At 39.9% G+C, this 25,439-nt stretch overlaps 1 protein-coding gene across 5 annotated transcripts in view; it reads right to left on the bottom strand.

Moving 5' to 3' along the window:
* The window catches only part of LOC132151963 (centrosomal protein of 95 kDa-like), a 308,535-nt gene that overhangs the window by 122,782 nt on the left and 160,314 nt on the right, over window positions 1-25,439 (bottom strand). For 3 of the 5 annotated variants that reach the window (XM_059560541.1, XM_059560543.1, XM_059560544.1), the window contains 2 exons: window positions 21,704-21,850; window positions 2,623-2,694 (listed from right to left, as the gene is read on the bottom strand). In XM_059560541.1, the coding sequence (XP_059416524.1) occupies window positions 2,623-2,694; window positions 21,704-21,850 (219 nt within the window). The remainder of the gene's footprint in view (window positions 1-2,622; window positions 2,695-21,703; window positions 21,851-25,439) is intronic. The other 2 variants (XM_059560545.1, XM_059560542.1) reach the window with 1 other exon arrangement.

Below are 25,439 nucleotides of genomic sequence, written 5' to 3'. Positions count from 1 at the left end.
CCGGATCCAGTACGTATCCAGACCAGATGGTGGATCAGCACCTAGAAAGGACCTCTACTGCCCTGAAAGACAGTGGAGACCAGGACAACTAGAGCCCCAGATACAGATCCCCTGTAAAGACCCTGTCTCAGAGGACCACCAGGTGTCTGACTTAGCTGCAGCCTGGAATTGAACTACTGGTTTTGTCTGGTCAGAGGAGAACTGACCCCCCAACTGAGCCTGGTTTCTCCCAAGGTTTTTTTCTCCATCCTGTCACCGATGGAGTTTCGGTTCCTTTCCGCTGTCGCCTCTGGCTTGCTTAGTTGGGGTCACTTCATTTACAGCGATATCATTGACTTGATTGGAAATAAATGCACAGACACTATTTAACTGAACAGAGATGATATCACTGAATTCAATGATAAACTGCCTTTAACTATCATTTTGCATTATTGGCACAATGTTTTCCTAATGAATGTTGTTCAGTTGCTTTAACGCAATGCATTTTGTTTAAAGTGCTATATAAATAAAGGTGACTTGACTTGACGTCAAGGAATGCCATCCGGGCCGTGCGTTGATCCGGCTCAATGCAGTGTGGACATCTGTGGAGGTGAGTTTGAGAGGTTGGTGGTCTGCTGAGTGTGTAATTTTGGTGGCCGTCTCCTTGCTGTCGCTGTTGAAGTGACCATTAAAGTCACTTAGCTTGTTAAGGAAGGAGACGTCTGTGACCGTTGGAGTGGAGTTGCTTGACTTGTAGTCACTGATGATCTGGATGGCCTGCCACATGCGTCGGTGGTCAGAGTTGGAAAAGTGTTCCTCTACCTTGTGTTGAGTTGTGAATGGTGTGAACGGTTGTGTGGAGAGGCGTTCAGGGCAGGTTGCAGGAGTTGTGAATGGTGTGAACGTTTGTGTGGAGAAGCGTTCAGGGTGGTTGCAGGAGATTTTAATGGTTGTGTGGAGGGGCGTTCAGGGCAGGTGATGGGTGTTCTTCTTTCAAACCTGCAGTAAAACTCGTTAAGATCATCTGCCAATCGTTGATTCTCCACAGTTCTGGGGGATGGTGTCTTGTAGTTGGTGATCTCTTTCAGACTTTTCCACACTGATGCGGAGTCATTGGAAGTGAACTTAGTCCTTATTTTTCCAGAATAATTCCTCTTTGTCACTCTGATTTCCTTTTCCAGTGTGTATTTAGCCTGTTTATACAAGACATTGCCCCGCTTCCTGTTAGCATCTTCTTTGGCCTGACGAAGCAGTCTGAGTTTTGCAGTGAACCACGGTTTGTCATTGTTGTAAGTTAGATGAGTCCTGGTAGGAATACACATATCCTCACAGAAACTGATATAAGATTTTACAGTCTCTGTGAGTCTGTCCAGATCAGTGGCAGCAGCTTCAAAAACACTCCAATCAGTGAGGTGAAAACAAGATTGTAAAATCCTGCTCTGCTTCATTAGTCCATCTTTTTACAGTCCTTAAATACAAGTTAAGTTGATTTTAGTTTCTGCCTGTAGGTTGGTATAAGATGAACCAAACAGTGATCAGAACATCCCAAAGTTACTCATGGAACAGAGTGATATACGTCCTTTATTGTGGTGTAACAGTGAACAGTGGGGGGGTAGTTGTTCTGTCTCTGTGATCTGATCAGCGAGTTTCTGTAAAGCCAGGCTTACGTGCGCTTGCGGAGGAATGTAAAACACTCACCAGAATGAACGAGTGAAACTCCCATGGCGAATAGAATGGCTTGCAGTTAATGAATAGTTTCTAGATCTGAACAGCACATTTTATGTAACACTGTTACATCTGTACTCAACCTTTCGTTGATGTAAAAGCATGTCCCGCGATTTCCCCGTTGATTCTGCTTCGCGGCCCGCTCTGAACAGCTGAAAGCCCGGCAGATGGAGCTGTATGACGTCATTCAGCCAGATTTCCGTGAAACACAGAGCAACAGAGTGTGAGAAATCCTTATTTGTCCAGGAGAGCAGAAGGAGTTCATCCGTTTTGTTGGGTAGTGAGCAGAGATTTGCCGGATGGATGCTACGCAACGGCGTTTGAAGTATGCGTTTTCTGAGTCTCATCAGCGCGCCAGCTCTTTCCCCGTCTTCGCATCCTCCTGAAGCGTGTGATCAGTGCAGCTGCCCCATTGACAAAAATGTCCAGCAAAACATCAGAATAGTTGAAAACTGGTAATATATCGGGAGATGTAGCAATTTGTCCCTGGTGAAATTGATTGCAGGAATATAACTAAAGACAGGACAAACTAACAAAAACACAAAAACAACTGCAGAGCACGTCACGGAGGCAGCGGTTTTGTATTAGCGCCACCGTCAAGTGATCACCACCTGATCACTTGACAAGATCACCACCATCATCATTACCTTTCACCCCACTAGCGACAGCCCTGCATGTAGTATGAGCGGAGTGCTAACCATGCCGGAGCGCAGATCTTCTGATACATGTGCAGCATAACTGCGTGAATATTTCTGAGCTGCATAATTGATAGATCTGTAAAGCAATATATTGTGAGCGGGCCGTGTGTTACTGCACCCCCCCCACTCCTTCTAATAATGCGTTAACTTACCCAGCCCTAATATATATAATTATTACACAAAGGGGTATTCATGGTACATGAAGTCCACACAAACTCACCTTTTCCTGTGCTTTCTTACAAATTTGTATGTCCTGTCTTTCATGGGCTAAGGTTTCGGCCAATAAAGAAAACTGCAATAGAACAAAAAGTATTTGTTACATTGTATAAACTACAATAAAGGACCAACATAATTTTAATCAAAGCAAATGACAATATAGCCAAAAACACCAGTAATCAATGGGGTCCAAGGATCAATGACCCATGTGGATAATTAGCGATCCAATTGAATGTTGAATCCAGTTGTATCTCATGATGTGGTTTTTACAACAAATTTTATCTTGAATCTTCCCTGATAGGGTTTGATGAAACAGCAACACACAAGTGTCAAAAAGATAAATGAACTTATAAATGTTGTCACTCCTTTTAGGTTAAGAGAAGCCAACATGTGATTTAAACTTAACCTTTTGGAGTCGATTAACACGTATACGCATTATGAGGCACTTTCTCCTGATAACCCCCGAAAATAACTTAAATTACACTTTCAGTTTTGATCGTACAGATAAAAACAATACATCAATCAAATCTGTAAAGGGTCTACTTTTTTTTGTATACAGACATAATAACAACAAAACTTTGTGCATTTATAAAAAAAAAGCTAACAAACAAGGTGTGCTATCTGCAGCCTTTGTCTGCAGTGATCTTCATTTAGACACACGTCATTAAAATGAACTGCAACTCAGTGAATAATCAACGAAGAGACATGAGGGAAATATCTATAGAAAGCTTGACATGTTTACTTTTAAACTAAACAACTGCTACCAAAAGCGAATATTCTGTGATAAAGTAATCCGTATGAAAACAACGCTATGTCGTCTTTCATGTCTCCCTTCATTATATCTAATGCGACCACGTCCACGCGCTGAACGCGCTATTTAAGATTATGATTCACTTGAGCACGCGGCTTGAATACGTCCATACAACAGAAAACAATGAAGCAGCAAGACTCCAAGTTTCGACTTCAAGTTTTTTTATTTTGTGATAACAGGAATAAGACATAATTCACCCCAAAAAGATGTGATGTGGATTACTAGGATTTTAGATTTTCTCAGAAAAAAAGAATGAAGTGCTTTATTCAGCAGAGATTATAAACATGAGTAAGTCTCTTTTTATTTATATACTTGTACTAATTTTCAAATAATTTGTAAACATTTTACTAGTTATACTTTTTCCAAACTAAATGTATAATCAAGTGAAACATTATGAAGTTTCAATAACAATATACACTATACAATTCAAAAGCTTGATGTAAATAATATAAATGCAACTGCACTTGCAAGTGAATATTATATTATGTTGTGGGATAATTAAATATATTCTAAATAAACTACAAACATAAAAATATATACATTTATTTTGAATACAAAAATCCAAAATCTGACATTTTCCGGAACAGAATCCAGGAGGATCAATTTAATGTGAGCAACAGTGTGTTTTGCAGCAGCGCCAATGTAAGCGTGCCACATTTAAGGTAGGGATTATTTTATTTAAAATTCCATAATGTCAGTTAAAAACATTGCAATTGTGTCTTAAAATACAAAGAGCACAACAAAACTATTTAAAGAGGCGCGTTCAGTGGTCTCCGTGCGGCATAGGAAACTAAGTAAAATTATCTCAAACGTATGGCGTGCTCTCTTCATTTTATCAAATAATCATAATCACATCTATTCATTTTATAATCCTGCTACTAGCATTTTATTCAGACTAAACCCCCTTTAATTCAAGTGAAAAAGTTTTTTTTGTGTGTGTGTTTTGCACATCCTGTCATGCCGGTGACTGCATGGGGCTGCAATATGCATTTTGCAGCATTAAGGTTAACGATTAATCGATTAATTGATCGTTAATTTAAATGAAGATCAATCACTGAAATGATCGAAATTTGACATCCCTATAACAAGCAAATGCAATCAGTATCAACAAAATAGATTTTTTGCAGATGCAGAGAAAACAGAAACTGCATCTGAAGTGCCATTTAGATGTTTTTACACACCGTTTAATGCAGCTCTGTGGGACATTGAATACTTTAACCTGCAGTTACAAATGAATAAATAATGTCTTGATATTAACCTCTTGTTTATTGAAATGTCGTATAAATTAAATAAAAAAAAAATCAAATTTATGCATTTAGCAGACGCTTGTGCATTCTGGCTAGCAATTTTTACATATCATGTGTTCCTGGGGATTCGAACCCCCAACCTTGCGCTTGACAGCGCAGTGCTCTACCATTTGAGCTACAGGAACACAATATAAATAAATACAATACAATAATAATAATACAATTTGTATAAAATCAATATCACATTTGTATGCTGACTTGAGAAAAACGCCACTCTTCGTGTGATAGCATCTATATGAAATTATATATAAATTATATAGATCTATACGTTTTCTGCCCCATATCTTGACAAATGTGATAATTCTACATTTCCAGAAAAAGAATGCACTATAAATGCTTATGTGAACTAGTCTAGACCTTCACGTGAAGTATGCGTGCACTCTGTGTTTTGTTTTTACGGGGAGGGCTAGGGGCAAGGACAGCTACTCTGGTGGCGCCAATCTGCAATCTCTTCTGTTGGCTGCAGCCGCTGCTGCATTTTTCACTGTTTTTTGATCCTGACAAAATAATTGTTACCAATGGTTACCTACAAAAAACAAAACCAAAAAAAAAAACACATGCAGCCATCATTGCTTTTTATCAAAATGGCCTCAAATGCAAGGAAATTGCTACAAAGAATATTGCACCTGAAAGAACCATTTAACAGATCCTTAAGAACTTCAAGGAGAGAGGTTCGACTGCAGTAAAGAAGTCTTCAGGACGTCTCAGAATGTCAGGCAAGCTCAAGGACCGTGCCCTCCTGAGGAGTCATCTACAGAATCGTGTCACCACCAGTGCAGAGCTTGCTCAGGAATGGCAGCAGGTTGGTGTGAGAGCATCTACAAGCACATTGAGGCCAAGACATTTGGACAATGGCCAGGTGTCAAGAAGGGCAGCAAAGAAGCCACTTCTCTCCAATAAAACATCAAAGACAGACTGAAATTATGCAGGAAGTACAAGGATTGGACATCAGAAGACTGGTACAAAGTTATTTTCTCTAATGAAGCTCCCATCCGACTGTTTGGGACATCTGGAAAATCGTTCGGAGAACAAAATGTGAACGCTACCATGAGTCCTGTGTTGTGCCAACAGTGAAGCATCCATGTGTGGGGTTGCTTTTCAACCAAGGGACTGGGCTCTTCTAATTCTGCTCAAAAACACTAAAAGGAATAAAGAATGGTATCAAAACGCCCTGCAAGACAGACTTCTTCCAATAAAACATAAGCAATTTGGATGATCTGTGTATTTTCAAGTATGATGGAGCACCATGTCACAAAGCAAGACTGATGAAGAAGTGGCTCAAAGATCATTACATTGAAATTTTTTGGGATCTGTGGCCAGGCAACTCCCCGGACCTCAATCCCATAGAGAACCTATGGTCGGTCCTTAAGCAGAATCCCACAAATTGTGATCAACTCCGAGAACTGATAATTCAAGAATGGACCACCATCAGTCAGGATTTGGCCCAGAAGCTAATATCCAGCATGCTTGAGCAAATTGCCAGGCCATGAAGAACAAGGCTCAACACTAAATATGGACTCAATATAAACTTTTGCCAATAAAAGCCTTTTAAACTTCCGATATGCTGTTGTTTTTTAGTATACCATAGAAATGTGGGAAAATAAACTACAAAAGCTGAAGCAGCAAACTTTGCAAAACACAAAATTTATGTCACTGCCAAAACTTTTTGACTGTATATTTGTTTGAAATATTTTAAGATTTAAATATGTTGTTTGGGAGTTCAAAGTAGTTTGAATTCTTAAGCCCTATTCGGACGGGACTAGTTTTACAGGGGGTCGTTAGAGAAATATGTGTTTCACAGACGTACTTGGTGATTTTAATCCCATCCGAATCTGCCACGTCTGTGTTTTTCTCACACAACCTCTGTGATAATTCCAGAGCAAATTACCTACTGTTTTTCAGCAAACTCAGTGATCCTCTGAGAAAACTAATCCTGTCCGAATGCAAATGTCTGTGATTGCCAGAGATATTTTATTTCACAACGCGTTTCCTTGTGTGTTTTGGCCAACGTGAATTACCGTAGATGCTCTTACCACGCGCATGTTTGATTTATTTGCTTACTGGCAAAGAAATAATAATTAAAAAAATAATAATAATAATAATAAAATCAAGAGCAAGATCACGTAAACTGTTAATACCGGCTATTGTAATATCAGCATCAGGTAAGATTACTCACGTTCATTTATGCACTCAGTTACATGTTTTAATTACATAAGTACCTTTATGAAAATTAAACATACGGTAGGTTAAGCCTACTACACAAAAAAATTAAAAATAAAATAAAAGTTAAAACAAGTTAAACTAAAGGAAACACACATTAACATGGTTTTGCTATACTAGCCATTTAGTATTTATCGTGTAATAATACTAACGTCAATCATTTGGTTTTGCTATACTAGCCATTTAGTATTTATTGTGTAATAATACTAATGCCAATCATTCTGAATGAATGCAATGCACGCATACAGAGCGCGTGATCTCTGTGACGCCCAGATGCACAAATCAGACCCTCCCACCTTTGTAATAAACACGGAGATGTTAGTCCTGTCCGAATTGGTACATGAAAATCGCAGACGTCAGATGGCAAGAATCGAAACTCAAAAGTAGTTTAGAAAACTAGTCCCGTCCGAATAGGGCTTTAGACTATAATACATATCCTTTCTCAATTTCCTTGGAGTGGAGCAACTATTCCATAAACAAAATTATGATGCTGACCCAGAGGATGTAGTGGTAGTACCAGAGATCCATTGCCCTCATCAGACAAGAATCTTATTTTGTTCAGACATATCACCTTTGAATGACTGGTATCTTGATCTTCAGACACCTGATATTATGCAAATATTTCTATTTCTTTAAAGCTCTTGATTAAAACACAGTTCTCAAGTACACAAGGGGTTGCATTTTATTCTTATTAGTCTATACTGATCTTGGATTAAGATCATCTTTTACTCACCCTCATGCTGTACCAGATGCATATTACTTTATTTCTACAGGAAAAAAATGAATTAAGATTTTTAAGAAAATAATCCATCTCTAGCACGAATTAATGGAGACCTTGAAGAGTGTTTGTGAATCGTGCCTCTTATCTGTCCTTTACGTGCTCCACTATTACCGCCTGAGACTTAGTAATACTAAAGTGAAGTAGCTTTACTTTTCTGTAGTTTAATTGCTCTCTGCATCTTGCCAACGGCGTTACCGGAGCAGTCGAAAGCTGTGTATTTATTGCATGGACAGAGCAGAAATGTATCTAAATCATACACACAGTTCCATTTGTATGATAAATGTGTTTAACAATGCTGATGAACTGAATGTATGAAGGAAACTGTTAAAATAACCACAGCATTAACAACAATCTTGAAATAAGAGCGCAAGGTTTATCTGATAATCAGATGTATGAAAGTAGCGTTGGTCGCTTGAGAAAACAGACATCTGGCACGTTTTCTCAGAATCATCATTCGCTGTTGGAGAAGTAAAGTTAAATAGCTACTATAGAAAATGAGATAAAGTTTTCACACTGAAAGATGTGCCAGTCTTTATCTGCAGCTAAACTGAATTAAAAAAAAAAAAAATTGATTACAAATGATTGATTATTGTCAGTGTATTTGATTTCTTACAGCTAATTAAAAGTAATAAAAAAAATAGGAGAATTACTTGTAAAAAAAAAAATAATAATAATAATTATGATAATACATATACGACAAACATAAAATGATTGTATTTGACATTTCTGTCACTTCTGAAATGATGGCTATGCCCCTGGTGTGACAAAATGTTTAGTTTATACATAATACTTTTAAAGCTCTTTTTTAAAATCTTGGCTTACATTCATTTTTACGTATGCCATGTCATGCCATATCATCATTAAACTACCATCTAACAGTTTTTTTTTTTCTAACCTATGGCTATAATGGCTGGTGTAATTTGCCCCCTGACTAAGCATTTAAAGAATTTAGGGGAAACATTTAAATAATCCTGTAAATGCACTTAAAGAGTTCAGAATCAAATTGTTATAATCGAATCAAATCGAATTTAATTGTGAAACGAATCATTCTAAAATTTGAAAAATCGTTCTTGAATCGAATCGAAAACCTATGAATCGTGAATCGAATCGAATCACTGCCTACCCAAAGATTCACAGCCCTAATCTCTGTAAATCCTAAAGATGCTTTAAAAACAGCACAGTGACTGTGACAGTAATCCATCTGACCCCAGAGGTTGAATCATTGTCTTTGTCACAGTGTCTGGTCTGTGTTTCCCTGGGTGTCCACTAGTAGTCTCACTTCCCCATAGTCACCCCACTGCAGGCACTACATTTCCCACAAGTCTTTGTCCCATTCATCACTGTTAATTGCACACCTGTTAATTGCAATCAGCTGTCTCCACCTTCATCGTTTGCACCTGTCCATCTGTTTCATGGAGTCCTTGTTTTCCGTCATCCGGTTTTCTCGTGTTCCCTTGTTTTTTCATGTTTCTTGTTTTTGGGATGCTTCCCTTTTATTGACCTCTAGCATTGCTTTTTATATTTTTTTAGCTCTGTTTTTGGATTTTTTTTTATGGATTACCCATTAAAACACTGCAATTGGATCTCTCGTTTCCTGTGTGCATTCGTTACAGAAGGACTCCATCATGCCCAGATCCAGCAGTGTCGGATTTCATATCCGTTCCCCAGCCAGCATGGAGGAGCGGAGAGGGAGGTTCTGAAACCTAATCACCCTCCGTCAAGAGGGGAGTGAGGTGGGTGGTTTGGCGCAATTATTTTGGGCCATGGCGGTAGGAATGGGGTACAATGATGAGGCACTTAAAGACCTTTTTAACGCCTGCCTTGATAACCCTGTGACTGAGTGGGAGATAAAGGAGCTGGAGATCCTGGATTTTTTGGGGTTCACAACTGCACAAGATGGGCGCCCGCCCAGCGCCACTGCACAAGATGGCTGCCGGTCCTGTGCCACTGCACAGGATGGCAGCCACAGGTGAAAGTCAAGAGTTAAGTCAGGTCCCCGCTGACCAGGTCCCCGTGGTCCCTCCAGACTTGAGTCAGGTCCCCGTGGTCCCTCCAGAGTCGAGTCAGGTCCCCGTGGTCCCTCCAGAGTCGAGTCAGGTCCCCGTGGTCCCTCCAGAGTCGAGTCAGGTCCCCGTTGACCCTCCAGAGTCGAGACAGGTCCCCGTGGTCCCTCCAGAGTCGAGTCAGGTCCCCGTGGTCCCTTCAGAGTCGAGTCAGGTCCCCGTGGTCCCTCCAGAGTCGAGTCAGGTCCCTGTTTAGCCTCCAGAGTCGAGTCAGGTCCCCGTTGACCCTCCAGAGTCGAGTCAGGTCCCCGTTGACCCTCCAGAGTCAGGTCTAGTCACCATTAACACTCATGAGTCAAGCAACACCACAGTTAGACCTCATGAGTCAAGTCAAGTCACCAATGATCTTCATGGGCAAGGTCAAGTCACCAGTGTTCTTCATGAGCAAGGTCAAGTCACCAGTGTTCTTCATGGGCAAGGGCAAGTCACCAATGATCTTCATGAGACAAGGCAATTCACCGTTGATCTTCCTGAGTCAAGTCAAGTCACCATTGATCTTCCTGAATGAAGTCAAGCCACCGTTGATCTTCCGGAACCAAGTCAAGCCACCGTTGATCTTCCGGAACCCAGTCAAGCCACCGTTGATCTTCCTGAACCCAGTCAAGCCACCGTTGATCTTCCTGAACCCAGTCAAATCACCACGGATCTAGCAGAGCCTTTTCACGTCTCTGCTAAACTACCAGAGCCTCTTCACGTCTCTGCTAAACTACCAGAGCCTCTTCACGTCTCTGCTGGACTACCAGAGCCTCTTCACGTCTCTGCGGAACTTCCAGAGCCTTGTCACGTCTCAGCCGAACTTCCTGAGCGCTCGTCCTATCCTTTCATGGCAATGGAGGCCATCCAGGAACTCAGCGCCTGCCCTGTCATGGCCATGGAGACCATCTACCATCTCATCAGGGCCACGGAGGCCACCCTTAACCCTCTGGAGTCTAAGGGTATTTTGGGGGCCTGGAGAAGTTTTGTCATGCCCCAACATTTGTGCTTTTTTCAGTTTCTTATAAATATCTAAATGGGTAAAGTCTAATCTCAATGTAATCAGCACATACTGGGCTATAATAATATGTGAGCAGCATGTATGTACATGATTGTGTTTTTGAGAAAAAAAAAAATATGCGTGGTTAGTGAAAAACTAAAAATGTTAAATCACTTGAATAAGGCAATAAAACACATACAGAACATTGGTTCCAGGGATTTTTGAGAACTGGAGCTTGTAGCCTAGAATTTTTCTTTCTAAATTATGTGAAAATCATCTTGTTTACTCACTTACAGAAAACAATATATTGATTTAAATTTTCTAAGACACTTTTGTTGGTAAAAGTCATATGCGAGTAGGCGTCAACTATCATGAATATCATTGTGATTCACACCTGAGAAGACAAAGGCCCGCATAATGAGCTGCATAATGAGCCTTTCAGTCAGGTAAGTGACTGAGCGGGAGGAGTTACAAGAAAGAATGTGAGGACAAAATAAATCTATATAATTTTATGTTTGTAGTTTATTTAAAATATATTTAATTATCCCACAACATAATTTAATATCCACTTGGGGGAGCAGTTAAACAGTTTATTAGGAACAATCAAAGCTGACTTTCAAACTGAATTTTTTGCATCATTACTCCAGTCACACAATCCTTCAGAAATCCTTTTAACAATCTTATTTTCTACAAAAAAAAAAAAAAACATTTATTATTATTATCATCATTATCATTATTATTATTAATGTTGAAAAGAGTTGAGAATATTTTTTCAGGTTTATTAGGGGGGATAAATTGAAAGAACACCATTGTTATTACATTTGTTACAGTTACATTTATTTGTTACATTTATATTATTTACATCAAGCTTTTGAATTGAAACTTCATAATGTTTCACCTGATTATACATTTTGTCAGGAATTATAGTTTGGAAAAAGTCTTTGGAAAAAGTCTAACTAGTAAAATGTTTACACATTATGTGAAAACTAGAACAAGTATATAAATAAATAAAAAGAGACTTACTCATGTTTATGATCTCTGCTGAATAAAGCACTTCATCCTTTTTTTCTGACGAAATACAAATCTCAAATCCTCAACCACATCACATCTTTTCGGGGTTAATTATGTCTTATTCCTCCCATCGCGAAGCAAACAGTAAAATAAAAAGAACTTGAACAGTCTCACTGCGTTGTCTTCTGTTATGGGCGTATTCAAGCCGCGCGCTTCAGTTTGGAACATTATAATCTGAATAGAGCATTCAGCGCAGGGGCGTGGTCACATTAGATATGATGAAGGGACACGTGAAAAACGGACATCGCGTTGTTTTCATATGGATTACTTTATCACAGAATATCTGTTTTCGGCAGCACTTGTTTAGTTTAAAAGTAGACATGTCAGGCTTTCAATAGATACCTTTCTCATGTCTCTTCGTTGAGTATTCACGGAGTTACAGTTCATTTTAATGACGTGTTTGTAAATGAAGATCAGCGCAGATAAAGGCTGCAGACAGCACACCTTGTTTGTTATATTTTATAAATGCACAAAGTTCTGTTGTTATTATGTCCATTAAAAAAAAAAGTAGACCCTTTACAGATTCGATTGATGTATTGCTCTTATCTGTACGATCAAAACTGAAAGTGTAATTTAAGTTATTTTCGGGCTTATCAGGAGAAAATATTTGCCAGAAATCTATTACTATTGTTCAGCAGAATGTACATAGCCCACTACTACTACTATTAAAATGAAACGAACATAATTTTCTAAGGAATAATCACACAACACTTCTTCCATGTTTTATTTTTAATAGTAAATCCCCTTTGTTGTTAATTTAAGGCACACACAGATAACAGGAATTAGCATATGAATCTACATCTACAACAACGGTGACAAGCAGCATATTCATATAAACAGATCTACTCTGAACAAAGCTAGATACTAAAAATTCACATAAAAACCACAAAAATAAAATATAGTTAAGAATAAAATGTTACAAAGACAATTCAGCTCATAATTTATTCATGCCGCAATGCATGATGGGAGCCATGGATAAGTTTTTTTTGGCTACAACATGCTTTTTTGATGGTCAACGTTGTGATGCTCACACTTATTCTTGATGTCTGTGTGTCTAGACTGAATAATTCTTTCTTTATGTAGTAGAACTAACTTTTAAAAACATGTCGTATTATGCCAAAAGTGCTGGATCTCTTTTTTTTCCACCTAATTTATGTACGCAATAAAGAAACCCCAACTCAGGCATTCAGGTCACTCCATGACAATTAGTTGAAACCACAATCAATACCACATGATTGCCTTTGCTATGGTCTGTATGTATGTTATAACCCAGTTACCACAGCCACACAAAATAAAGTTAATAACTGAAGGGTCAAGATCCCAACTAAAGCAAACACTGACCACTATAATGGTGACACACAAATTGTGATTTTCTTGTTTGTTGATTCTGCTTGTTAACATCAGGTGTCTTCAATAATGGTCAATCATATCTCAATTAACTTCTTAAATATCTCGAGTTTATACGAGTCCACACTCAGAGTGTTAAATTAACACTGGAGATTTTGCTGTGTAGGCATGAACAATAATTCTTTATATGTGTAAAAACCCTGCCCCCCAAAAATTTACAGAAACTGTAGCGTAGTTACAATTGTAGTTACAATATGCAATTAAAGCTGCAAGCAGCGATGAACGGGCCCTCACACCCGGGCTCACCGCCAGCGAGAGGCTTTAGTAAATTGGTGAACGGCGAGATATATGCATTTAAAGTCGTAAATATAAGTGGAATATGTCAAAATCATTTATATGTGCCAGTTTTCCTGTTGCCAGCAGGTGGCGCTATCATTATAATGGAATATTGGCCTTCAGATGTGTTCAGCCCAGGACTCTTATCACAAATGTGAAGTTTGGGGAAGATCGGACATTTTATGCCTGAGTTACAACAACAACTTTTCCTGTGGCGAGACATCAAATTTTGTCATGGTGCCATGGACACACCCTTTAACAAAAACTCAAGATCTCCATAATTTAACATTGCACAGGCCTTAAGATTAGACTTACCACAAAAATACATTAATGTCAAAAAATCTCTAGGAGTAGTTTGTCTCAGCGTAAAATATGTCACTCCCTGTTGCCAGCAGGTGGCGCTATGACTATAATTGAATATGGGCATGTAGATCTGTTAAGGGCAGAAGTCTTATCTAACATGCAAAGTTTGGGGCAGATTGGACATTGTATGTCTGAGTTCCAGCAACTTCCTTTTTCATGGCGAAACATCGAAATTTGTCAGGTCGCCATGGACATGCCCTTTAATGAAACCTCAAGTCCTTCGCAATTTAATTTCGCAAAGGCCTTTAGATTTAACTGACCAAGTTTGATGTTGATCTGAATAAATCTCTAGGAGGAGTTCGTTAAAGTACAACCCCTGAAAATGCCAAAAACAACACCAATTTTGCAGAGAACATTCGAAGTAACTGACTTCCTGTTTGGATTCGGATTTCATACCAAGAGACTTTTTCGTAGATATTGGTGTGTTACATGTGTGTACCGATTTTTGTACATGTACGTGAAACATAGCTTGAGGCGCACTCCGTTGAAAGTGTATATGCACTCAGTTGAAAGTGTATAGGTGGCGCTATCAAGCCATTTTGCCACACCCAATGGAATATTGGCATTCAGATCTGTTCAGGCCAGGACCCTTATCACACATGTGAAGTTTGGGCAAGATCGGACATTTTATGCCTGAGTTATAACATCTTTTATTCCCATGGCGACACATCGAACTTCGTCACGGCGCCATGGACACGGCTTTTAACGAAAACTCAAGATCTTCACAACTAAACATCACACAGGTCTTAAGATTAGACTGACCACAAAAATAACATTGATTTCATAAAATTTCTAGGAGTAGTTTGTCGCAGTGTAAAATATTTCACTTCCTGTTGCCAATAGGTGGCGCTATGACTAAACTGAATATTGGCATGTAGATCTGTTCAGGTCAAGAGTCTTATCCAACATGTGAAGTTTGGGGCAGATTGGACATTGTATGTCTGAGTTACAGCAACTTCCTTTTTCATGGCGAAACATCGAAATTTGTCAGGCCGCCATGGACACGCCCTTTAACAAAACCTCAAGTCCTTCGTAATTTAACATCGCAAATGGCTTTAGATTACACTGACCAAGTTTGGTGTTCATCTGAATAAATCTCTAGGAGGAGTTCGTTAAAGTACAACCCCTGAAAATGGCAAAAACAACACCAATTTTGCAGGGAAAATTCAAAATAACCGACTTCCTGTTGGGATTAGGATTTCGTACCAAGAGACTTTTTTGTAGGTATTGGTGTGTTACATGTGTGTACCAATTTTTGAACATGTACGTGAAACATAGCTCGAGGTGCACTCCGTTGAAAGTGTACAGGTGGCGCTATCGAGCCATTTTGCCACACCCAATGGAATTTTGGCCTTCAGATCTGTTCAGGCCAGGACTTTTATCACACATGTGAAGTTTGGGGAAGATCGGACATTTTATGCCTGAGTTATAACATCTTTTATTCCCATGGCGAGACTTTGAATTTTGTCACGGCGCCATGGACACAGCCCTTAACGAAAACTCAAGATCTTCACAATTTAACATTGCACAGGCCTTTAGATTATACTGACCATAAAAAAGACATCGATGTCAAAAAATTTCTAGGAGTAGTCTGTCGAAGTGTAAAATGTCACTTCCTGTTGCCTATAGGTGGCGCTATGACTATAACTAAATATGGGCATGTAAATATGTTCAGGTCAGGAGTCTTATTAAACATGTGAAGTTTTGGGCACATTGGACATTGTATGTCTGAGTTATAGCAACTTCATTTTTCATGGCGAATCATCGAAATTCGCCAGGCCGCCACGGACACGCCCTTTAACGAAAACTCAAAATCTTCGCAATTTAACATTGCAAAGGCCTTTAGATTAGGCATACCAAATTTGGTGTTGATCTGAATAAGTTTCTAGGAAGAGTTCGTTAAAATACAACTCATGGAAATGGCAAAAATGACACAAAATTTGCTCATAATATTAAAAATAACCGACTTCCTGTTGGGTTTAGAATTTTGCTCTAAGAGACTTTTTTGTAGGTATTGGAGAGTTACATGTGTGTACCGATTTTCATACATGTACGTGAAACATAGCTCGAGGCGCACACCGTTGAACATGTATAGGTGGCGCTGTCGAGCCATTTTGCCACACCCACTTCTGAAACCCATATCAGATGTACATTTTCGCCGGTTCTGAGGTGTGTGCAAAGTTTCATGACTTTTTGAGTATGTTTAGGCCCTCAAAAATGCGATTCATTCTGGAGAAGAATAATAATAATAATAATAATAATAATAATAATAATAATAATAATTAAAGCTGCAAGCAGCGATGAACGGGCCCTCGCACCCGGGCTCACCGGCAGCGAGTGGCTTTAGTAAATAGGTGAACGGTGAGAAATATGCATTTAAACTCATAAATATAAGTAGAATATATCAACGTTTATTCCATATATGTGCCAATCTTCCTGTTGCCAGCAGGTGGCACTATCATTACAATGGAATATTGGCCTTAAGATGTGTTCAGGGCTGCACTCTCATCGAACATGTGAAGTTTGGGGAAGATCAAACATTTTATGCCTGAGTTACAACAACTTCTCTTGCTGTGGCGAGACATCAAATTTTGTAATTTTTGCCATGGACACGCTCTTTAACAAAAACTCAAGATTGCCACAATTTAACATTACACAGGCCTTTAGATTAGACTGACCACAAATATACATTAATGTCAAAAAATCTCTAGGAGTAGTTTGTCTCAGCGTAAAATATGTCACTTCCTGTTGCCAGCAGGTGGCGCTATGACTATAATTGAATATGGGCATGTAGATCTGTTAAGGGCAGAAGTCTTATCTAACATGTGAAGTTTGGGGCAGATTGGACATTGTATGTCTGAGTTACAGCAACTTCCTTTTTCATGGCGAAACATCGAAATTTGTCAGGCCGCCATGGACACTCCCTTTAACGAAATCTCAAGATCTTCCCAATTTAACTTCGCAAAGGCCTTTAGATTTAACTGACCAAGTTTGGTGTTGATTTGAATAAATCTCTAGGAGGAGTTTGTTAAAGTAAAACCTCTGAAAATGCCAAAAACAACACCAATTTTGCAGAGAAAATTCTAAATAACTGACTTCCTGTTTGGATTCGGATTTCGTACCAAGAGACTTTTTCGTAGATATTGGTGTGTTACATGTGTGTACCGATTTTTGTACATGTACGTGAAACATAGCTTGAGGCGCACTCCGTTGAAAGTGTATATGCACTCAGTTGAAAGTGTATAGGTGGCGCTATCGAGCCATTTTGCCACACCCAATGGAATTTTCGCCTTCAGATCAGTTCAGGCCAGGACTCTTATCACACATGTGAAGTTTGGGCAAGATCGGACATTTTATGCCTGAGTTATAACATCTTTTATTCCCATGGCGACACATCGCACTTCGTCACGGCGCCATGGACACGCCTTTTAACGAAAACTCAAGATCTTCACAACTAAACATCACACAGGTCTTTACATTAGACTGACCACAAAAATAACATTGATGTCATAAAATTTCTAGGAGTAGTTTGTCGCAGTGTAAAACATTTCACTTCCTGTTGCCAATAGGTGGCGCTATGACTATAACTGAATATGGGCATGTAAATATGTTCAGGTCAGGAGTCGTATTAAACATGTGAAGTTTTGGGCAGATTGGACATTGTATGTCTGAGTTATAGCAACTTCCTTTTTCACGGCGAAACATCGAAATTTATCAGGCCGCCATGGACACGCCCTTTAACGAAACCTCAAGTCCTTCGCAATTTAACATCACAAAGGCCGTTAGATTAGGCATACAAACTTTGGTGTTGATCTGAATGAATCTCTAGGAGGAGTTCGTTAAAATACAACGCATGGAAATGACAAAAATGACACAAAATTTGCTCATAAAATTTAAAATAAACGACTTCCTGTTGGGTTTCGGATTTCGTACCAAGAGACTTTTTTGTAGGTATTGGTGTGTTACATGTGTGTACCGATTTTTGTACATGTACGGGAAACGGAGCTCGAGGCGCGCCATGTTGAACGTGTATAGGTGGCGCTGTCGAGCCATTTTGCCACACCCACTTCTGAAACCCATATCAGACGTAAATTTTCGCCAGTTCTGAGGTGTGTGCAAAGTTTCATGACTTTTCGAGCATGTTTAGGCTCTCAAAAATGCGATTCATCTTAGAGAAGAATAATAATAATAATAATAATAATAAACGGAGCAATTCCAAGAGGGTCCTCACACCATCGGTGCTCGGGCCCTAATAATAATAATAATAATAATAATAATAATAATAATAATAAACAACGGAATTCCAAGAGGGTCCTCACACCATCGGTGCTCGGGCCCTAATAATAATAATAATAATAAACGGAGCAATTCCAAGAGGGTCCTCACACCATCGGTGCTCGGGCCCTAATAATAATAATAATAATAATAAACGGAGCAATTCCAAGAGGGTCCTCACACCATCGGTGCTCGGGCCCTAATAATAATAATAATAATAATAATAATAATAATAATAATAATCGGAGCAATTCCAAGAGGGTCCTCACACCATCGGTGCTCTGGCCCTAATAATAAACGGAGCAATTCCAAGTGGGTCCTCACACCATCGGTGCTCGGGCCCTAATAATTAAAGCTGCAAGCAGCGATGAACGGGCCCTCGCACCCGGGCTCACCGGCAGCGAGTGGCTTTAGTAAATAGGTGAACGGTGAGAAATATGCATTTAAACTCATAAATATAAGTGGAATATATCAATGTTTATTCCATATATGTGCCAATCTTTCTGTTGCCAGCAGGTGGCGCTATCATTATAGTGGAAAATTGGCCTTCAGATGTGTTCAGGCCAGGACTCTTATCGAACATGCGAAGTCTGGGGAAGATCGAACATTTTATGCCTGAGTTACAACAACTTCTCTTGCTGTGGCAAGACATCAAATTTTGTCATGGCGCCATGGACACGCCCTTTAACAAAAACTGAAGATCTCCGCAATTTAACATTGCACAGGCCTTTAGATTAGACTGACCACAAAAAAATACATTAATGTCAAAAGATTTCTAGGAGTAGTTTGTCGCAGCGTAAAACATGTCACTTCCTGTTGCCAGCAGGTGGCACTATGACTATAACTGAATATGGGCATGTAGATCTGTAAAGGGCAGAAGTCTTATCTAACATGTGAAGTTTGGGGCAGATTGGACATTGTATGTCTGAGTTACAGCAACTTCCTTTTCATGGCGAAACATCGAAATTTGCCAGGCCGCCATGGACACGCCCTTTAACGAAACCTCAAGATCTTCGCAATTTAACATCGCAAAGGCCTTTAGATTTAACTGACCAAGTTTGGTGTTGATCTGAATAAATCTCTAGGAGGAGTTTGTTAAAGTACAACCCCTGAAAATGGCAAAAACAACTCCAATTTTGCAAAGAAAATTCTAAATAACCGACTTCCTGTTGGGATTCGGATTTCATACCAAGAGACTTTTTTGTAGGTATTGGTGTGTTACATGTGTGTACCAATTTTTGTACATGTACGTGATACATAGCTTGAGGCGCACTCCGTTGAAAGTGTATATGCAATCAGTTGAAAGTGTATAGGTGGCGCTATCGAGCCATTTTGCCACACCCAATGGAATATTGGCCTTCAGATCTGTTCAGGCCAGGACCCTTATCACACATGTGAAGTTTGGGCAAGATCGGACATTTTATGCTTGAGTTATAACATCTTTTATTCCCATGGCGACACATCGAACTTATTCACGGCGCCATGGACACGCCTTTTAACGAAAACTCAAGATCTTCACAACTAAACATCACACAGGCCTTTAGATTAGACTGACCACAAAAATAACATTGATGTCATAAAATTTCAAGAAGTAGTTTGTCGCAGCGTAAAACATGTCACTTCCTGTTGCCAGCAGGTGGCGCTATGACTATAACTGAATATGGGCATGTAGATCTGTTAAGGGCAGAAGTCTTATCTAACATGTGAAGTTTGGGGCAGATTGGACATTGTATGTCTGAGTTACAGCAACTTCCTTTTTCATGGCGAAACATCGAAATTTGTCAGGCCGCCATGGACACGCCCTTTAACGAAAACTCAAAATCTTCGCAATTTAACATCGCAAAGGCCTTTAGATTAGGCATACCAACCTTGGTGTTGATCTGAATGAATCTCTAGGAGGAGTTCGTTAAAATACAACGCATGGAAATGACAAAAATGACACAAAATTTGCTCATAAAATTTAAAATAACCGACTTCCTGTTGGGATTCGGATTTTGCTCCAAGAGACTTTTTTGTAGGTATTGGAGAGATACATGTGTATACTGATTTTCATACATGTACATGAAACGTAGCTCGAGGCGCACACCGTTGAAAGTGTATAGGTGGCGCTATCGAGCCATTTTGCCACACCCGATGGAATATTGGCCTTCAGATCTGTTCAGGCCAGGACTTTTATCACACATGTGAAGTTTGGGGAAGATCGGACATTTTATGCCTGAGTTATAACATCTTTTATTCCCATGGCGAGACTTTGAATTTTGTCACGACGCCATGGACACGCCCCTTAACGAAAACTCAAGATCTTCACAATTTAACATTGCACAGGCCTTTAGATTAGACTGACCATAAAAAAGACATTGATGTCAAAAGATTTCTAGGAGTAGTCTGTCGAAGTGCAAAATATGTCACTTCCTGTTGCCTATAGGTGGCGCTATGACTATAACTGAATATGGGCATGTAAATATGTTCAGGTCAGGAGTCTTATTAAACATGTGAAGTTTTGGGCACATTGGACATTGTATGTCTGAGTTAAAGCAACTTCATTTTTCATGGCGAATCATCGAAATTCGCCAGGCCGCCACGGACACGCCCTTTAACGAAAACTCTAAATCTTCGCAATTTAACATCGCAAAGGCCTTTAGATTAGGCATACCAAATTTGGTGTTGATCTGAATAAGTTTCTAGGAGGAGTTCGTTAAAATACAATGCATGGAAATGGCAAAAATGACACAATATTTGCTCATAATATTAAAAATAACCGACTTCCTGTTGGGTTTAGAATTTTGCTCTAAGAGACTTTTTTGTAGGTATTGGAGAGTTACATGTGTATACCAATTTTCATACATGTACGTGAAACGTAGCTCGAGGCGCACACCGTTGAACGTGTATAGGTGGCGCTGTCGAGCCATTTTGCCACACCCACTTCTGAAGCCCATATCAGATGTACATTTTCGCCGGTTCTGAGGTGTGTGCAAAGTTTCATGACTTTTTGAGTATGTTTAGGCCCTCAAAAATGCGATTCATTCTGGAGAATAATAATAATAATAATAACAATAATAATAATAATAATAATAATAATAATAATAATAATAATAATAATAATAATAATAATAATAAACGGAGCAATTCCAAGAGGGTCCTCACACCATCGGTGCTCGGGCCCTAATAATAATAATAATAATAAACGGAGCAATTCCAAGAGGGTCCTCACACCATCGGTGCTCGGGCCCTAATTATGGTGTGTACTTACAAAAGTGCACTTACAAATGTAACTACACTACAGTAACTACAGATAAATCAAGCAGGTACTTGAAATATAAGTACAACGTAAATACATGTAAGTACAGCATAAGTACATTGTATCAAATGCTTAATTTGCCATTTAAGTACATAGTTGTTAAGCCACTTAATATAAAGTGGGACCGGTCTTTCTACATGGTTATGCCAGATTAAGATTTCTGCAAAAAATTACTACTTTGCAACATATACTGTACATCTGTATAATATGTTAAGACACATTAATAAATACTGTTTTTACCTGGTCTCTGTAGTAGTTCTCCATGGCCTCAATCTCATCTTTTAATTTGTGGTAATTCTCCTGACGCAGTTCTTTAGAATATGCCCGCTGCTCTCTCAGACGAGCTTTCTGTAATTCCAATCCTTCTTCAAAGATCTGCTTGAGCTTCTGAATAAACACAAACAACTTTTTTTTGTTTCCACTGATTAAATTATTTGCAGGACAAGCTCTTACCAAAGCAAAACAATGTGCATATATTGCGTTAAAACCAGACTATAACAAATAAACATCGATAAACTGTTCTCTCTCTTTACTTTTCTTGCTAAGCAATACATCTTCTACCAGACCTGTACAGCATACACACAAAAAGCAATTACATCATGCAATTGCAGCTTGGAACTTTAAGGTGCTATTTCTACTTTATTTGACTCTTGATGTAATTTTGTAAGTCTGTGTGTATCAAGGGCTTTTATAATTTCTAATGCCAAGAATACCCCTTTTAGATAAATTCTTTATAAGACTTTAAGTATATTATATTATGAACGCAAATTGAAACATTTCAACAGATATCTACTAAATACTTTTAAGAAATGTTTTATAGTCATTTAAGCCTCCCTGAAACACAAACACACACAGATGTAGCAAGTTTTGAGGGAACGTGCAATTGACATGCTGACTGCAGGAATGTGCACCAGAGCTGCTGCCCATGATTTGAATGTTAATTTCTCTACCATAAGCCGTTTCTAAAGGCGTTTCAGAGAATTTGGCAGTACATCAAACCGGCCTCACAACCACAGGCCACATCAGCAGAGGACCTCCAAATCCAGCATCTTCACCTCCAAGATCGTCGGAGACCAGCCACCAGGACAACTGCTGCAACAATCGGTTTGCATAACCAAAGAATTTCTGCACAAACTGTCAGAAACTGTCTCAGGGAAGCTCATCTGCATGCACGTCGTCCTCATCGGGGTCTCGACCTGACTGCAGTTCATCGTCGTAATCAACTTGAGTGGGCAAATGCTCACATTTGATGGCATATTACACTTCAGAGAGGTGTTCTCCCTTACGAAAAATAACCATGGTTTTATTATAGTAAAACTGTAGTAACCCATGTTTTTTTTTGGCGTGTTGACTACCATTTGTATAACCACAGATTTACTACAAATACCATGGTTAAACTATGGTTAATTTAGCAAAACCATGGTTAATTTGTGGTTACCATGGTTTAACTATAGTAACCATGGTTTTTTGGTTTAATTTGTAGTAAAACCATGGTTAATTTTCATAAGGGCTCTAAACAGATGAATTGTATCCGGCCCAGATGGTGGATCAGCACCTAGACATGAACTTGACAGCCCTGAATGTCAGCGGAGACCAGAACAACTAGATGAGCCCCAGAGACAGATCCGCAGTGAAGACCTTGTTTCCTAGATGGCCACCGGGACAAGACCACAGGAACCAGATGAGTCCTCTGAACAATGTGACTGTGCTGCAGCCTAGAATTTAACTGCTGGTTTCATCTGACCAGAGGAGAACTGGCCCTCAGATTGAGCCTGGTTTCTCCCAAGGTTTTTTCTCCATTCTTTCACTAATGGAGTTTTGGTTTCTTGCCACTGTCGCCTCTGGCTTGCTTAGTTGGGGACACTTAATATCCAGCTATATCATCGACTTGATTGCACAGTACTATTTAAACCGAACTGAGCTGGATGATGGCATCACTGAATTCAATGATGAACTGCCTTTAACTGAAAATTGAGTGTTTACATTTACATTTAATCATTTAGCAAATGCTTTTATCCAAAGCGACTTACAAATGAGAACAATAGAAGCAGTCAGGTCAACAAGAGAACAACAACAGTATACAAGTGCCATGACAAGTCTCCGTTAGTCTAGTAAAGAACGCATAGCCAGGTTTTTTTTTTTTTTAATAAATGAAAAGACAAGAAAGGAAGGAAAAGTGCTAGTATTAGTTGGTTAAGTGCCGGCGAAAAAGATGAGTCTTTAGATGTTTCTTGAAAATGAGTAAAGACTCAGCTGTGCGAATAGAGATTGGGAGGTCATTCCACCAGCTGGACACAGTCCAGGAAAAGATCCGTGAGAGTGATTTTGAACTTCTTTGGGATGCAGAGCGCAAACTTCTGGAGGGCACATAAGATTTAACCAGTAAGTTTAGGTATGTTGGTGCCGTGCCAGTGGTCGTCTTGTAGGCAAGCATCAGTACCTTGAATTTGATGCGAGCGGCTACTGGTAGCCATTGTAACCTGATGAGGAGAGGACTAACGTGAGCTTTTTTTGGTTCATTGAAGATAACCCTCGCTGCTGCATTCTGGATCAATTGCAGAGGCTTGACAGTACATGCAGGAAGGCCCGCCAGGAGAGCATTACAATAGTCCAGTCTGGAGAGAACGAGCTTGGACAAGAAGTTGGGTCGCTTGCTCTGACAGGAAGGGTCTAATCTTCCTAATGTTGTATAAGGCAAATCTACAGGACCGGGTCGTTGTAGCAATACAATAATAATAATAATAATAATAATTCATTACATTTATATAGCGCTTTTCTAGACACTCAAAGCGCTTTACATAGTCTGGGGGTATCTCCTCATCCACCACCAGTGTGCAGCATCCACCTGGATGATGCGACGGCAGCCATAGTGCGCCAGAACGCCCACCACACACCAGCTTACTGGTGGAGAGGAGACAGAGTGATGAAGCCAATCAGCAGATATGGGGATTGTTAGGAGGCCATGATGGTCAGAGGCCAATGGGCGAATTTTAGCCAGGATGCCAAGGTCACACCTCTACTCTTTTCGAAAGACATCCTGGGATTTTAATGAACACAGAGAGTCAGGACCTCGGTTTAACGTCTCATCCGAAGGACGGTGCTTGTTGACAGTGTAGTGTCCCCATCACTACACTGGGGCGCTAGGACCCACACAGTCCACAGGGTGAGCACCCCCTGCTGGCCTCACTAGCACCTCTTCCAGCAGCAACCTAGTTTTCTCAGGAGGTCTCCCATCCAGGTACTGACCAGGCTCAGCCCTGCTTAGCTTCAGTGGGAAACCGGTCTTGGGCTCCAGGGTGATATGGCTGCTGGCATATGGTCTGTGAAGCTTAACTGATGATCCATCACAACTCCTAGGTTTCTGGCTGTCCTCGAAGGAGTAATGGTTGATGAACCCAGCGTAGAGAAGTTGTGATGAAGCAATGGGTTAGCTGGAATCACCAGGAGTTCTGTCTTCGTAAGGTTAAGCTGAAGGTGATGGTCATTCATTCGGCTAGAAATGTCACTCAGACAGGCTGAAATGCGAGCAGCTACCGTCGGGTCATCTGGATGGAATGAGAAGTAGAGTTAGTTGTCATCAGCATAGCAGTAATAAGAAAAGCCATGCTTCTGAATGACAGATCGTAATGACGTCATGTAGATGGAGAAGAGAAGTGGTCCAAGTACTGAGCCTTGAGGAACCCCAGTAGCAAGGTGTTGCGACTTATGAAACATCACCCCTCCAAGACACACTGAAGGATCTGTCAGAGAGGTAGGACTTAACCCACAGGAGTGCGGTTCCAGAGATGCCCATCTTTCTGAGGGTGGACCGGAGAATCTGGTGATTAACGGTGTCAAAAGCAGCAGACAGGTCCAGTAAGATGAGTACGGAGGATTTTGAAGCTGCTCTTGCTAGTCGCAGGGCTTCAGTAACCGAGAGCAGAGCAGTCTCAGTTGAGTGGCCACTTTTGAAGCCAGATTAGTTGCTGTCCAGGAG

The sequence above is a fragment of the Carassius carassius genome, chromosome 10, assembly GCF_963082965.1.
Source record: "Carassius carassius chromosome 10, fCarCar2.1, whole genome shotgun sequence".
Taxonomy (NCBI): Eukaryota; Metazoa; Chordata; class Actinopteri; order Cypriniformes; family Cyprinidae; genus Carassius; species Carassius carassius.
Note: the sequence above shows the minus strand (reverse complement) of the source record. Positions and strands in the feature narration are given on the sequence as shown.